At 37.3% G+C, this 16,394-nt stretch overlaps 1 protein-coding gene and 1 long non-coding RNA gene across 4 annotated transcripts; one reads left to right on the top strand and one right to left on the bottom strand.

Annotated features, from left to right (window-relative positions):
* Positions 1–434: 434 nt before the first annotated feature.
* On the top strand, positions 435–4,555 carry LOC127175059 (uncharacterized). Of its 2 annotated transcripts, XR_007828935.1 has the most exons (3): positions 435–486; positions 585–1,258; positions 3,972–4,555. It is a non-coding gene; the product is annotated as an uncharacterized LOC127175059 (long non-coding RNA). The 2 variants fall into 2 exon arrangements; XR_007828934.1 differs by having other exon boundaries at positions 441–1,258.
* zfyve21 (zinc finger, FYVE domain containing 21) lies at positions 4,344–16,230 on the bottom strand. Of its 2 annotated transcripts, XM_051125881.1 has the most exons (8): positions 16,065–16,207; positions 14,757–14,807; positions 12,114–12,282; positions 10,915–10,990; positions 10,736–10,827; positions 7,084–7,134; positions 6,584–6,714; positions 4,344–5,021 (listed from the first exon to the last, which is right to left on the bottom strand). In XM_051125881.1, the coding sequence occupies exons 1-8, from the start codon at positions 16,188–16,190 to the stop codon at positions 4,986–4,988; spliced, it is 732 nt and encodes a 243-aa protein (XP_050981838.1). In that variant the 5' UTR covers positions 16,191–16,207; the 3' UTR covers positions 4,344–4,985. The 2 variants fall into 2 exon arrangements, with proteins under 2 accessions (XP_050981838.1, XP_050981839.1); XM_051125882.1 differs by lacking the exon at positions 7,084–7,134 and having other exon boundaries at positions 16,065–16,230.
* Positions 16,231–16,394: the final 164 nt, after the last annotated feature.

Below are 16,394 nucleotides of genomic sequence, written 5' to 3'. Positions count from 1 at the left end.
TAATTGTTTGCAAAATGCGGTATCCGCTGTCTTATTCTGTCATGCTTTTTCTCTTTTTTCCAAACCGCGACAAACCCCAGTCTCCCTTTTCTGCAAAATGCGATACATCCGCCAAACCAATCACAGCGCAGCATTTCACGCATTGTAAACAGTAAAGGCGGCGCTTTGAATACACCCAGCATCCGTAGTTTTCAACGTTGAGTAATGTATCACAGACATATCTGACGAATTATTTCATGAACACAAAGCTTAGATAGAGTGTAAATAAGAAATTTATTGAGCAGTGTAGAGAGTTTCGTTGATTATAATTTTGTGAGATCGCAATGAAGGGCCTAGCTATATGTAATGGGATATGGGTTAAGTACTACAAGTCCCAGCAGTCCCAGCGCTATATAAGGAGGTAGTGAAGGTTGTTTGTTCTTTTGCACTTCCGCTTTTAATCTTGGGGATATTGCAGCAGACTTTGAACTTTGTAAAGAGGGGCAGGTAAGAAGATTCATTTGGGAGAGGTGTTCTTTTATTTTATTTTTTTTTTTTACTATTTCTATTGTTTGTAGTTTATGTATGACTTGATGTCGCGGCAGATATAGCACTTCAAAGGAATGGTAGCAGATAAGCATTTACGTTAAGTACTGCTGGAGCTGAACATATGATTTACCAATCAAGGAGGTAGTGTTGTTATATTGATGACTTAGTTTTTTAGGAGTTTGTGTTAATATTATTTTTTTTATTTTGTTTTAGTGTTGTGGCTAAATTACTTCCTGACTGTTCGTTGTTTGATCATCCCAGTCGAAATAGTGAATGTTAGAGGTATTGCATTTTTATAAAGGGAGTATTTTTTTTATGTTTTTAAATTGTGTAGTAATTATAGTGGGTGTATCTTGTTTAATTGATGTGTCTTCATATTTTTATACTTTGTTGTAATAGACTGTGTTTTCCCTTTCAGGGATGCACAGTTACCGTTTACTTTTGATTTAATATACTGTTTGTTCATCACTTTGTTACGAGAATTTGGGGACCCAGAGTGACAGAGGAGATGTTAGGCCCCAAAGAAACTGGGTTTATGGTGATTGTGATCTGATGCTGACTTGTGTTTGTCATCTGCGTTGCCCACTGTTAATTAAGTTTTTTTTTTTTTAATTTATTTTTTTTTATTTCTTTCTTTTGTAGGTTTGGTTTGGTTTCTTACGCCAGCGGTGGCCACTGCGTTGACCTCACTGTGTGGATGGCGGTGGTGAGGTGGTTGGGTTTTTGTGTGGTGGGTTGATCACTTTATTTTTTTGGTTATTTTTGTAGATTTGCTGTATGATTGCTGTGAGCTTGATTGCTGTGAGAACACTCTTCCTCCTGTGCCATTTCTGTATTCACTTTCTAGGTAACCTGTGGCCATCTATGGTTGGTTTCCCTTTTGTGTTATTTTTATTTATTTCTTTTGATGTTTATTTTCTTTTCATGTGGGTATTTGCATTAAAGATCAGTGATGTGATGTTTTAATATTTTGATGTGTCTGAATAAAAGTGTATTTGTTGACAAAAGCCACCCCATGGCCCCTTTCGCCTAGTTATTAGTGACCTCTTAAGGGGTCATTCTATTACATATAGTTTCTGGTGGGATAGCCAATACAGAGGGTGGGGATTGACATAATGGGGCCATTTCCTCGCACCACATGGGGAAATCGTTTTGTTTTTACTGCTATGGATTATTTTACAATATGGCCTGAGGCCTTTGCATTGCCTGACCAGCAGGCTGAGACGGTTGCCAATGCCTTGGTGGAGGCAATGTTTTGGGGTTCCCCAGAGTATCCATAGTGATCAAGGCAGAAACTTTGAATCCAAGGTATTGTCTTGTATGTGTGGTAAATTGGGAATCAACAAGACCCGCACCACCCCGCTCCACCCTCAAAGCGGCGGGCTCGTGGAACGATTCAACAGGACGCTAGCTGAACAGTTGTCCATCTTAACATCTGCACATCAATACGATTGGAACACACATTTGCTGATGGTCTTAATGGCATGTCGCTCTGCTATTGAGGACTCTACATCATGCACACCAGCCCTGCTCATGTTCGGTAGGGAAATTAGGACCCCTGCAGAGTTGGCCTTTGGTCGGCCCCCAGATGCCCCACTTGTTCCGGCTGGACTCGAATATGCTAGGCAGCTCCAGGACCGCTTGGACACCGCCCATGCATGTGCCCGGAGGCAGCTAGTTTCTGCAGGGTTTCGGCAAAAGTGGGCTTATGATCTGCATACCTGGGGGCGCGACTTTGAGATAGGGGAGCTTGTTTGGGTTTACAGCCCAGTGAGGAAGAGAGGGAGGTGCCCGAAGCTAGATAGCCACTGGGTGGGACCATGCCCAATACTGAAAAAGCTGGGGGAGGTTGTGTATCGTGTGCAGTTGCCTCCTCAGGGGCGCAAGGTGGTACTGCATCCCCCGTGTGTGTGTGTAAGGGGGAACGGAGAGAGGGGGGAGTCAGGAGAGTGCCTCGCTGGTTAAAGTGCGGTTTTCTCACAAGTCGAGGTGTGTACGGCGTGAGTTGTGGCCGACAACAGCCCAGATAAACACCCCTTTGCATTAAAAACACCTTGCCCTTGTCAGAGAACTCTACAATACATAAAGACCTCGATGTCAATGTCATTGAAAGTCTGTGCATCAGAAAAGACGGCCGAGAATGGCATTTTTTGCTTAAAAAAATAAAAGTACTGTTGCAAGTATTATTGTAGAACAGGTCATTGTTATTAGTGGCTGTTTCGTTATTATTGGTCATATATAATTATTGTATTTACTATTATTATATATTATTCTTATTTACTACCCATTTGAACCCTTGTAACATTTTTATAAAATACTATTATTACAAACAATATTATTTATTATGCTTTTTACACTGGCTGTGTCCGAAAGCTCTAAAATCCTGCCTTCGGAGGCAGCATTCCAAGGCAGGAAGGCATCAAGGCACGTCCGAATACAAGACTCCGGAGGTACCTTCTTCTGTTCAAATTTTGAAGGCAGCATAGATGTATCCTTCGCTGCCTTAGATATCCCACAATTTTGTGCGTTCAATTCCATGACGGTTGACCTAAAAAAAAAAATAAAATAAAGATGAGGTCTGAAAGTTGCGTTTGGTGGTCAGTTTGTGTAAATGTAAAACTTTTTGCACTTTTGATGTTATTGCTAGCGAGAAATCAATATTATAGTATCTAAATGTTTGTTTAGTTATCATCAAAACTCGTTCTATTTTGTTGTAGATCATTAAACCATTACGCTGCCTCAGAAGCCTGTCCTTAATCAGCAAATCAGCTGTCTAGGCTTTCGGGCGCAGCCACTATTCACTATTCATAAAGTATATCATGGTGAAGATCTCATCTATTATATAAAGTAAGAAGTTTAATTTATTTCACCAAAATATCTTTATATAGCCAACGCACATGCACAGGATTGTGGGAAATTGGAGATAGCGAAGGATACATCTATGCTGCCTTCAAAATTCGAGGACTGCCGTTGGGAAACTGTGACCTAGAGTGAGAATAACAGAAACAGAGGAGAAGGGGAGGTGGAAGGATGCCGGAAGGAGGACGATGCAATGAGAGCTGCTTATATAGGGTCATAATGATGATTCACATAATGATGATTCACAGGACTGAATGATTAGGCTCCTCCCGAACCTAAGTTTGGAACTTTATTAAAAAGTCCTCAGTCATTATCCACACCTTTAAGCCTAAAGAAAAAAAATAGTACTTTAAATTTATAAATATTTGTATCTGGTAATAATTAAAGGTGAATTTCTGTGTAATTTCTGTCACTGTGCCATTGCTGTATATAAGCTGTTGCTAGGTGGTTAAAAAAAAATCTTTATCTTTAATGTATAGACATGATAAAGCATGAAGGTTCAAGAAGTTTGTTTGGCTATTTGTGGATTTATGCAGTGCGTTTATGTTTTCCCAAGGCTTCAGTTTCTGGTCTATTGTGTACAGGACACAAGAGGGCAGCAGCAGTCCATCATGAGAACACAGAGATGATTTCTCTGCAGCCCTGTGAGAAGGAAGAATAAAATCTGCCATCTGTAACAAAAAGGAAGTTTCTGCATTACAAACAAAAATGAAACGTACTCCAAGTCATTTTTCACACACAATCCTTTTACACTGACATGTAATAAAGACTTGGTGTAGTTAGAAGTCTTGGTATAGTGTTAATGGCTTAGAAATAGGTGTTGCTGTTTTTCTACATCAGGATGGTCATCATGTTTATATCGATTTATGAAGAAAAAAAAATGGTGAACTTTAATTAAAAAAAAACATTAAGACTTTTGATTCCTAAGTAAAATAACACAGACATAAATTGGTCAGTCGTGGACTGAAGATGTTTATTTGGTGTACATTGAAAATCGAAAATTAGCAAACAAATCCCGATGACCTAGAACAAAGTTTAATATGAGTCCAGGCAATCTGGCTGCTCTAATTTCAGTTTTCTAAAAAAGGGAAATCTTGCTTTGCAGACGCAAACACATTACTTAACAAATGAAGACCTGAAACATCATTCTGTAGTGTAGGAAAAACAATTCCAAAAGTGTTTCAAATGTTAAGAAAGAAAAAACACTACATATTGTAAATACTCGGGCAGTAAAAAGTAGATACACAGCATTTTGTGTTAAAATAAGAATATCTGACAAAATATATTTTGTTTACAAAACTTTGATACGTGAGACTACACTTAAAGCATCTGTTAAATGGTGTTTATATATTATTATACATGTCCATATTGCACGAGAATCGTCGGAAAACTTGGTCCTCCCCTTGGCACAGACAGAGAGCTTGTAAGTAAATCTGGTCTGTCTCAACAGGGAGTAGAAGCAAAAGATTGAATAGAAATCATACAAGCATCTTAGAGTACATGTAAGACTGAATAACACATAATACTTGGTTTTGATCTCTCTCTCTCTCCTCTGTTTTGTTCTGTCCATCCCTCTCTGTCTCCAGCCCTGTGTCATTTTACTGGTCCCTTGACTCATACAACAGTTTGGCAGCCTAGAGACAAACAGGGAATAGAAAACATAATATTATATAATATAGAGGAATTTTGAGGTTAGTGCATGAAAATATACAGTGCATCCGGAAAGTATTGACAGCGCTTCACTTTTTCCACATTTTGTTATGTTACAGCCTTATTCCAAAATGTCTTCAATTCATTATATTCCTTCAAATTCTACAAACAATACCCCAATATGACAACGTGAAGAAGTTTGTTTGAAATCTTTCCAAATGTATTACAAATAAAAGCTCAGGTTCATCCCGTCTCCACTGATCATCTTTTAGATGTTTCTACAACTTGATTGGAGTCCACCTGTCGTAAATTAATTTGATTGGACATGATTTGGAAAGGCACACACCTGTCTATATAAGGTCCCACAGTTACCAGTGCATGTCAGAGCACAAAGTCATGAAGTCCAAGGAATTGTCTGTAGACCTCGAGACAGGATTGTATCGAGGCACAGATCTGGGGAAGGGTACCAAAAACTTTCTATAGCACTGAAGGTCCCAATAAGCACAGTGGTCTCCATCAACCGTAAATGGAAGAAGTTTGAAACCACCAGGACTCTTCCTAGAGCTCGCCTCCTGGCCAGACTGAGCAATTTTTGGAGAAGGGCCTTGTCTAGAGTGGTGACCAAGAACCTGATGGTCACTCTAGTTGAGCTTCATGATCATATGTGGAGAGAGGAGAAACCTACAGAAGAACAAAGATCACTGCAACACTCCACCAATCTGATCTTTATGGCGGTGTGGCCAAACTCAATCCTCTCCTCAGCGAAGACGCATGAAAACATACTCTGAATTTGTAGAAAAACTCCTAAAGGACCCTCAGACTCTGAGAAACAAGATTCTCTGGCGTGATGAACCTCAATTCTAAGCATCATGTTTGAAGGAAACCAGCTCTGCTCATCACCTGCAGAGTACCATCACAAAAGTAAAGTGTACTGGTAACAGTTTCATGCTGTGGGGACTGAGGGACTCGTTAGAATAGAAGAAAAGCTCAATGCACCAAAATATTGAGATAGCCTTAATGAAAACCCAGTCCCGAGCATTCAGAACCTCAGACTGGGCAGAAGTTTCACCTTCCAACAGGACAATGAGCCTAAGCACAAAGCAAGAGTGGCTTATAGAAAACTCTGTGAAGGTCCTTGAGTGGCCCAGCGACACCCTGGGATTGAACCCAATCAAATATTTCTGGAGAAACCTGAAAATGTGCATCTACCCCCATCCAACCTGACAGAGCTTGAGAGGTGAAGAGATAAGGAGAAGAATGGCAGATAATTGCCAAATGATGAGCAAAGCTTGTAGCATCATACTCAAAAAGGCTTGAGGCTGTAGTTGGTGCCAAAGGTGCTTCAACAAAGTATTGAGCAAAGGCTGTGAATACTTATGTACATGTGAATTTTTTGTTTTTTTATTTTTAATACATTTGCAAATATTTCAAACAAACTTCTTTTACGTTGTCATTATTGGGTATTGTCTGTAGAATTTGTAGAATAAGGCTGTAACGTAAAATGTGGAAAAAATGAAGCACTGTGAATGCTTTCACTCACACCTACTTTGTGCATGGCTGCAAGCCAGGCAGATGCGACACGCTTGTCATCAGCAGTGTCCATGTGGAGCTGCTGCAGGTTCTGAGATCCTGGTGGCTTGTACTGAAGCACCATGCCGCTGGCACGGAGAGAACCCCCTAAAAACAGGTCTGAGGTCAGTGGTGGGGTTGCACATAAAGATTTGTGTTTTTCAGATGTGATTCACATAATGCAATATCATGGTGCTAAAATGTAACAATAATATTTCCAGCAAACATAAATGATGGGAAAACCATGAATAACATGATATCTTGGAACACCAGAAGTCTGAGGGACCATGACAATAAACATGCACATGCAGTAGTTCATGAGTGCCTTGCTTTGACACTATTACTTACAGCAATGTCACAGGAAATGAGTGCATGCAAGGTTACTTACATCATATGAAGGGAACAAGGAAAACAAACTAAATGGCACATATTTTAGACAAGGGAGAAGAAAAAGAAAAGAGATAGAGGGACGCTGACCTTCAGATATTTGACTGTCCAGCAAGCTCGTGTACGAGCATATATCTTTCTCTTAATGCAGAAGAGAACAAGGAAATTAAAGAAAACAAGAGAATGTTAAAAGTAAAGAAATATAAGCAAACAGAAAAAGTATGTTCAAGTATATATAGGTGTAGATGTACAGTTGAAGTCAAAAATTTACATACACCTTGCAGAATCTGCAAAATGTTCATTATTTACCAAAATAAGGGGGATCATATAAAATGCATGTTATTTTTTTTTTATTTAGTACTGACCTGAATAAGATACTACACATAAAAGACATTTACATATAGTCCTCAATTTATAAAAATGACCCTGTTAAAAAGTTTGCATACGCTTGATTCCTATTACTGTGTTGTTACCTGAATGATCCACAACTGTGTTTTTTTTTTTTTTTTTTTTTTTTGGTTTAGTAATAGTTGTTCATGAGTCCCTTGTTTGTCCTCAACAGTTAAACTGTCTGCTGTTCTTCAGAAAAATACTTCAGGTCCCAGTAATTCTTTGGTTTTAAGCATTTTTTGTGTATTTGAATGCTTTCTAACAATGACTGTATGATTTTGAGATCCATCTTTTCACACGGAGGACAACTGAGGGACTCATATGCAACTATTACTGATGGTTCAAATGCTCATTGATGCTTCAGTAGGAAACACACTGCATTAAGAGTCGAGGGTTGAACACTTTTTGAAGATCAGGGTACATTTCACTTATTTTGTCTTCTGAGAAACATGTAAATACCTTCTGTAGCTTCTGAAGGGCAGAACTAAATGAAAAAAATATGATTTAGGCAAAATAAGAAAAATGTACACACCTTCATTCTGTTCAAAAGTTTATACCTCAGGCTCTTAATGCATTGTTTTTTCCTTCTGGAGCATCAGTGAGCATTTGAACCTTCTGTAATAGCTGTAATAGCTGTCCCTCAGTTGTCCTCAGTGTGAAAAGATGGATCTCAAGATCATACAATCATTGTTGAAAAGGGTTTAAATATACAAAAACGCTGAAAAACAGCGGGCAGTTTAACTGTTCCGGACAAAAAAGGGACTCATGAACAATTATCACTAAACCAAAAAAAAAAAAAAAAAATCACAGCTCTGGATCATTCCGGTAACAACACAGTATTAAAGAATCAAGTATATGTAAACTTTTTTTTCTTTCGGACTATACGTAAATGTCTTTTATGTGAAATATTTTATTCAGGCCAGTACTAAATAAAATATAGCATGTATTTTGTATGGCCCCTCTTATTTTGGTAAAATAATTAACATTTTGCAGATTCTCCAAGGTGTATGTAAACTTTTGATCTCAATTGTATATAAATTAGCCTCAAAAACTTTTTGATGTCAGTCAAGTCACACTTAATGTCGGAATGTTTTGGATTTATTTATGTGTGAATTTAAGGTGAACTGACTTCATATATCCATTAACAATCAACTGGGGACCAATAGGTTTTAATGTCATTGCAAAAAAGGCTTAGAAATGTGATGTTAGTTCAGAGAAAGGTTTGATATTTCTAAAAAAAAAAAAAAAAAAACTACTGAGGCCACTGTATAGTGTGCATATGTCAGTGGACTAGAGTTGTTAGGTTCACTCAGTACTACAGTGCAGTGTTAATTACCATCAGCATTCAGTCAAAGCAGAAATCAATGCAGCATTCATATAGTCATGTGATTATCTGAATATAATAATATGTGAAGATCTCAAAGAAATCTCTCTATATCAGTATCCAATTAGGCCATTGTCCATCTAACGCATTACATTAACAGAATAATTCTTAGTTCATAAACATATCGCCCATATGCACATGCATGAATTCACATTTAAAAACAAATTCCAAAATAGGATTCATGCTGAAACCTCATTTTCTTCTGAAACAGAAACGAGGCAGTAAAAGTCTTTATTGATTAGTATTACAGGAAATTATGAGCATCTGCAGTCCACCCGGAAAAGGTGCCCATTATAAGTTATGACAATCTAATAAGAAGACTTAATGATGTTCTATAAAAGTGGGCAGTGTGATTCTCAGACAGACCTAGCACTCACTAATTGAGGGGGATTTGTCAGGATGATCAACTAGTTGTACAACAACCAACAGAGATTATTGAGGACAACTAGTAAGCCTACCTGAGCAGCAGTGTTTTGAAATTGATTAATTTAAATTTAATTTAAATTGAATGGTTTCCAAATATATACAGGGGTTGGACAATGAAACTGAAACACTGTCTAATACAGTCTTTGAGGTTTCATGGCTATATTTACACAGCTTGGTGACCAATCTTCACTGACCACTAAGAGCAGAGTGTGAAAGTTGAATTAGCAGAGCAATAGCAAAACTGTACATAAAATATTGCAATGCACACAAACACAATATGAGACATATCAGAGCTCAAAAGATGACATTTTTTGTGCCCATTATAAGTTATGACAATCTAATTTATTTATGACAATCTTGCTGGCGCAGCTATGATCAGGACAGCAAGTCTTTGTGGTGTATCGAGAGCTACAGTATCCAGGGTAACGTCAGCATACCATTATGAAGGACAAACCACATCCACCAAAACGGTTCGTTGGGAGCTCCACAGGGTCAATTTACATGACCAGGCTGCTACAGCCAAAACTTTGGTCACTCGTGCCAATGCCAAATATGGCTTCAATGGTGCCAGCAGCGGAAATTTTGGGCTGTGGACAATGTGTTCTCTGATGAGTCCACCTTGACTGTCTTTGCCACATCCGACACAGTTACTTTGTGGACAAGCCCCAAAGAAGCTTACCATCCGGACTGTTGCATGCCCAGAGTGTAGCATGGGGGTGGATCAGTAATGGTTTGGGCTGCAATATCATGGCATTTCCTAGGCTCAATACTTGTGCTAGATGGGCACGTCACTGCCAAGGACTACTGAACTATTCTGGAGGACCATGTGGACCCAGTGGTTCAAACATCGTACCCTAAAAGTGGTGCCGTGCATCAGGATGATAATCCACCAATACACACAGCAAGTGAAGATGACAATCTCCAATGGCCTGCACAGTCAACAGATCTAAATATTACTGAGCCACTTTGGGGTGTTTTGGAGGAGTGAGTCAGGAAACGTTTTCCTCCACCAGCATCACGTAGTGACCTGGCCACTGTTCTGCATGAGGAATGGCTCAAAATCTCTCTGGCCACTGTGCAGGACTTGCATCTGTCATTCCCAAGATGAATTAATGCCGTATTGGCTGCAAAAGGAGGCCATACACCATACTAATAAATTATTGTGGTCAGACAACAGTTATTTTTTATTGTAATAATATTTCTCAATATAAATTTGTTTTGACTGCATTTTAATTATATAAATGCAGCCTTGGTGAACATGTTAATTCTTTCAAAAGCATTTTCAAAATTGTACCAACCCTAAACTTTGGATCAGTATTTTAAGTCAAAGATCAAATGCAAAAAGTAATGTCATGTAACTTTTCAGAGAGGGTTCTGGCATCCACAAATGTGTAGGCAGTGCTAGCAAATGTGCTAGGGTCACTGGAAATAGTTTTTTCTCCTGTTTTCAGGTCATTATATTTAGCCGGTGTCTAGAGAATAATCTCAAAAATCAATAATTGTTTGTATTGCTCTGAAAAGTTTGTCCACATAAAGCCTCACCTCCTGGGGTTGAGCCTTCAGTCAACACCTGCATACTGGAAATGCGAGACAGCTCCACCTCAAAATGACTTTCACCATCTAGGAAGAGATATCTGAGATAGATAAAAAAAAAAAAAAAAGGTTCAAGACAGAATAGATCACATTTAAAGAAGTCAATTTGTGGATTCTCACATGCATACCTGTGATTATTGGACAAACGGCAGACCATGGTCTCCGATTTCTCTGAGGAATCCACTTTGACCAGGAAAGTTCCTCCTACAATGCAAGGTTGTGAAAAGCTGTAAGGTTGCAGGTGGAAAGACTTAATGTATTTGAAAACATTTTGCCAATAAATAAAAGAGTTAATGAATATTTACAGTTCAGATGTTCAGACTTCCATTATGAGGCAGCACAGTAAACGCTTGAAAATCTATTACATCCAGATGAAAACGCACACATCTGGGTGACATATACTACTATTCAAAAGTTCGTGGTCAGTACGATTTTTTTAAATGTTTTTGAAAGACGTCTCTTTTGCACACTAAGTCTGCATTTTTTAAAATACAAAATACAGTAAAAACACAAATACTATAAAATATTATCACAATTTAAAACAACTGTTTTCTATTAGAATTTATTATAAAATACGATGTGATGGAAAAGCTGAATTTGCAGCTGCAAAAAAAAAAATCAGTATTTTGATCCATATTTTGAAGGATAACTTAAATATTAGGATAAACTATTGAATGATAGTGTACATTTGCCATTAAGAAAACATTTATTTATTTTTCAGGATAATTTTATTCATGGTAAATACATTTTACCATGATTTTTTGTTAAATTGTTTTAAATGCTACAACTGAGATGTACAGTACGAAAGTGCATATTCATTTTGAAATCTGCTGTTTTGCTAAATTATTAATGCTTTTAAAAATTAACTTTAAGTGTGCGTTAGTTGACAGCAAAGGAGATATAAAGATAAAATAGGGCAAATGAGGGTGCAAATTTAAATACATAGAGCCTGTAAAAAGTGATAATCTATATAGAGTATCGATATATCATGCATTCCTAGTTGTGATTACAGAACTCTTCTTGAAAATCTTTGCATTTTAACCATATCCATCAGAACAACCTTCGTCAAATGCACACTCATGCAAACAGAGTGACTAAATTCTGTTTTAAACAGCAGTTTAGTTGAGTCTCAGGTAAAGGATTACTAATTAAGTCAGTGTACACTGAAGTAAGCTTTCAGTGTGATGAGTTACATAACATTCATACGCTCTCCATGGCCTTTACTTAGCAACATCATAAGCTTAAGTGAGTCTGTGAATGGAAAAGTGGTTATAAGTGTGTCAGTGGTTTCAAGTTAAAAGCATTTGAGTGTGTTTGTTCAACGTACCGGCAGTGAGCACTTTAAGCTGTTTGTCGTAAAACTCCACCTCTTTCTGTGAGATGAGGCTGCACTCCGCACACTGCCTCACCGGATCCACAAAACACATCCTGGGAAGAGCCACTTTCTGACTGCAGCATTTATCACAGAAACACCGACCACAGCGCCGACAGTGATGCTGACATAGACAGAGAAAACACTTAGCGCCTTAAATCCATCACAATTTCATCAAACACACAACAGCTACAAAATACTAAGGCATAAAACATAGCATGGCCAAATTAAAGGCACAGCTCACCCAAAAATTAAAACCGTCATCATTTACTGATGTTCAAGTTGTTCCAAACCTGTATTTAAACTAGTTTATTTCATCTGTTAAGCACGAAAGACAATATAATGAAGAATGTTGGTAACAAAGCAGTTGATGGTAGCCATTGACTTTTATAGAGGGTATGCACTGACGTCACTCTCCTGCCGGGACACGCCCCCTCGGCCAGACTGAGTGGCAAAAGTGCCTTCAGCGTGAATGGATTTAATAGGGAAGATGCGAAAACCTGAGTAAAACAAACGATAATCAGTTTAAACTAAAGGTTGCTGAACTTGATATAATATTCCTAACAACTTAACAAATATCCAGTGGTCAGTGCATATTGATGCAGCCAGAAATCATGTTTTCTAACACTTATATGTGACTGATTTTGACGCCGGGGAAAATAAATGAAGCAAATTTGCCTGTGAACTCATTTTGTAAATACAAAATAGGTTGGTCTGAACCCCGGTGATCACTTATATCAATGTTATATATATCGTCATATCGTCCAGCTGAAAAACGTATAGTTTTTGTCAGTGTTTATTTAAAAACATCCAGTTATGCAGAATTTAACATGGTAAATACATAGCTGATGACTTGTCAATATGATATACTACAAAACAATACATAGCATATGATTTTAATGCACAATTCAACATATTAACATAAAATGATAACTGCAAATCCGTGTTTCGCTGCCTGGATGCCATTTGTTTCTTTGAATTACAGCGATTAATTTGGTTCTCTTTTCAGTAGCTTTCAGAGGTCTGTAAAAATATACCTTAGGTTTCTTGTAAAATCTCTTTGTACAGTCATTCGCAAAGCTCGTTCTTGTTTTAGAGGTGTTTTGTGTGGTCTCACGTTGAAACCAATGCTGCCACTCAGTCTTTTTGACACTCAGCCACTCCAGCTGATAGTGACATCACATGCATACCCTCTATAGTATGTAAAAAAAAAAAAATAAAATAAATAAATAAATAAATAAATAAATAAAAAAAGATGACAGCCATTGACTTCCATAGCACACATAGTACATGGTTAAAAAAAAAACAGAGAAGTCAATGGCTACCGTCAACTCTGTGGTTACCAACATTCTTCAAAATTTCTTCTTGTGTGCTTAACAGATGAAAAAAACTCATAAAGGTTTGGAACAACATAAGGATGAGTAAATGATGACAGAATTTTCATTTTTGGGTGAACTATTCCTTTAAAAATTAAAAATACAAAAAAGTGATATGACCAAAATCAAAATAATAGTATGAGTAACAGTTGTATCAAAGTAACAGTGCTGTGTATTACAATATAGTTATTAGTTTTTGAGGAGGTCACACTTCATTTCGATAGTCCACTTTGAACATTCTACTAACTATAAGTAACTTTGCAACTACATGCCAACTAACTCTCATTAATTCGCAACTACATGTCATCTAACACTCTTTAGAGTATTTGTAGAGATTAGGGTTGGTAGATTAAGTTGACATGTACCTGTATTCACTTATGGTCAGTATAATGTCTATTGAGGAACTATCAAAATAAAGTGTTAGCAGATATTAAGCAGCCTGTCTAATGACTGCTAGTTGATATGTAGTTATAACATTACTTAGTGTAATGTCTAAAGTGTTATCTTTGAGGAAATTTAGAATTTAGGATTTTACAATTTGACGGATGTGAATGAAAAATAAAAAAATAAATAAATGTATAAATATATAAATATATACACATACATACAGGCAGAATTTAAAAACAATCATACATAATTATGAATATATATATATATATATACATACACACACACACACACACAACACTATTATGTAGCCATAAAGACAGAGATTCAGACACACAACAAAGGCAGGAAGAAGAGCGAAGCAAAAAAGGAGAAAAAGGGAAACAGGAAGGGAAACCTGCAATGGCATATTATTGCAAAAGTAATAACAAAGACACTTAAAAAGACCAATTGAAATGGCTAAAGCTCAAAGAAAACACTCATAAAGGGCCGTTCACACATACACACTGATTTGAAGCAACAAAGCAGGTAGAAGTCAATCATCTACGACATTTTTCAATAAATAAATCATGCATTCTAATTGTGTTTGATTTATGCATTGATAATCGTTCATCTTCATCCTTCATTGCAAATTTACTTGAGATACTGTTTTTTTGTTCCATCAATATATCCCATTTGTAATCAGATTCTCAAAAGTTACAGACAAAGACCATCAGTAAAACTAGGACATCCAGGTGGCAATTTATGAGCAACAAAACAGCCATTTGTCGACTTCAAATGAAATGGTGACTTGTCTTGAAATGACTCTTGACAATTGATGGGTCCATGTGCTTACCTTCCTGGTGATGAAGTCAAACTTAGTGTCACACTGCATACATCTGGGGCACTAAAAGAGGAGAAGAATGAAAAATAACCTAAATTTTTAAAAAGCTCTTTATAACACAAATACAAGAAAGATCAAACACATTTCATAAGAAAGTTTAAGGCAAAATACACAGTGCTTTCTGGTAATGTTATCTGACAGTGGCCACACCAACCAGAACAGACTGCTTCAGTAGAATAAAACGTTTCACATCTGATCGCATTTTCATGTCTAAGCTTTTTACACATATTCTTGTCAACACTACAACTCTAAATATCACAAGCTTTATAATTCATTAACATGCTTACATAATATATTACAGCTTTGACTTGTGCTTTTGAATCGTTTTCACTCATCTCACAGTTTACAGTAGTGCGCTTACAATAAGGATCTGTGGGGCAAGGTACTGTACCAGAATAAACATTAAAATACACATTGCAATGCTATAAAAGTTTCATTCTAGTGTGGTAAAATTGCTTGCTAAAACCAATGCAAAGTTATAATCAATATTTCAACTTCTATCAAGACCAAGTAAAGTATAGTTGAGCTTGGTATGTTTCAACACTGTCCGTAAACCTTTTAAGCAACCGTGGTTCTGTGAGTATTTTCCCAGAGTGATTTTTAAAAAGTCTTAATCTTTGTTTAATTACACTATTACAAACTTTGATTTGAGAAAAAAGAAAGGAAGAAAAGAAAGAAAATGGACAGTGGTAGCCATAGTATCCAGCTTGGTTACCAACATTTTTCAAAATATCTTCTTTTGTGTCTTACAAAATAAAGAAACTCATACGGGTTTGAAACAACATAACGGCGAGTATATGATGACAAAATATTCATTTTTCGGTGAACTATGCGTTATTTATGCATTTGTGCGTCAGCGGTAATAATCTCCGAATATTATTAATAAGTGGGCGGGACCTACTATTTGACAGTCGCTTTTCCGCCATATGGAAGCATTGGACAAAGTTTATTTCATAACAGACACCCAAAATATCCATCATTAACCATACGAAGAGTTCATATTGTTGTTGTCCATAGTCGAGGATGTTCGCTCATATGCACACTCTAAAAACCACTACGATGCATTAATTTACATGCATCTGAGATAAAATCTGCTCTGAAGATCCCAGTTTTGCCATCTTTTCTGTTCGTAACATCATCTGAGAAACTTACAAATTATTTTCCATTGGCTCTTGTTGCCTTGTGCAAACAACGCCCAAAGATAGAGACAGACCAACCACAGCATTATCATATCCATAATCTGTGATCAATATTCATTACCTCTTTGTCCGGAACCCACTGCGGCTCATCCAGGGAAAACGGACTGGTGAACGCGCCGTTCTCCGGTACCATGCGGAGTCCGCTCGGGCTCCGGACCAGCTTTTTGCCGTCGGGAACCGCGGACATGTTTGTGTTTATGAGTGCGCAGCTGCTGCTGTAGAAAAGAACAGTACAGACATCAGCAGCACTACCAGTCACACAGACACACCTTCAACATAAAAGTCCTTCATCTCACTATGATAATAATAATACCTTAAATATTAGCATCGAACAGTGTTTTGTATTGTGCAAATAAAGTGGCCTTAAAAAGTATTTAGGATATTATTAAAA

Source organism: Labeo rohita, chromosome 13, assembly GCF_022985175.1.
Source record: "Labeo rohita strain BAU-BD-2019 chromosome 13, IGBB_LRoh.1.0, whole genome shotgun sequence".
NCBI classification, from domain to species: domain Eukaryota; kingdom Metazoa; phylum Chordata; class Actinopteri; order Cypriniformes; family Cyprinidae; genus Labeo; species Labeo rohita.
Note: the sequence above shows the minus strand (reverse complement) of the source record. Positions and strands in the feature narration are given on the sequence as shown.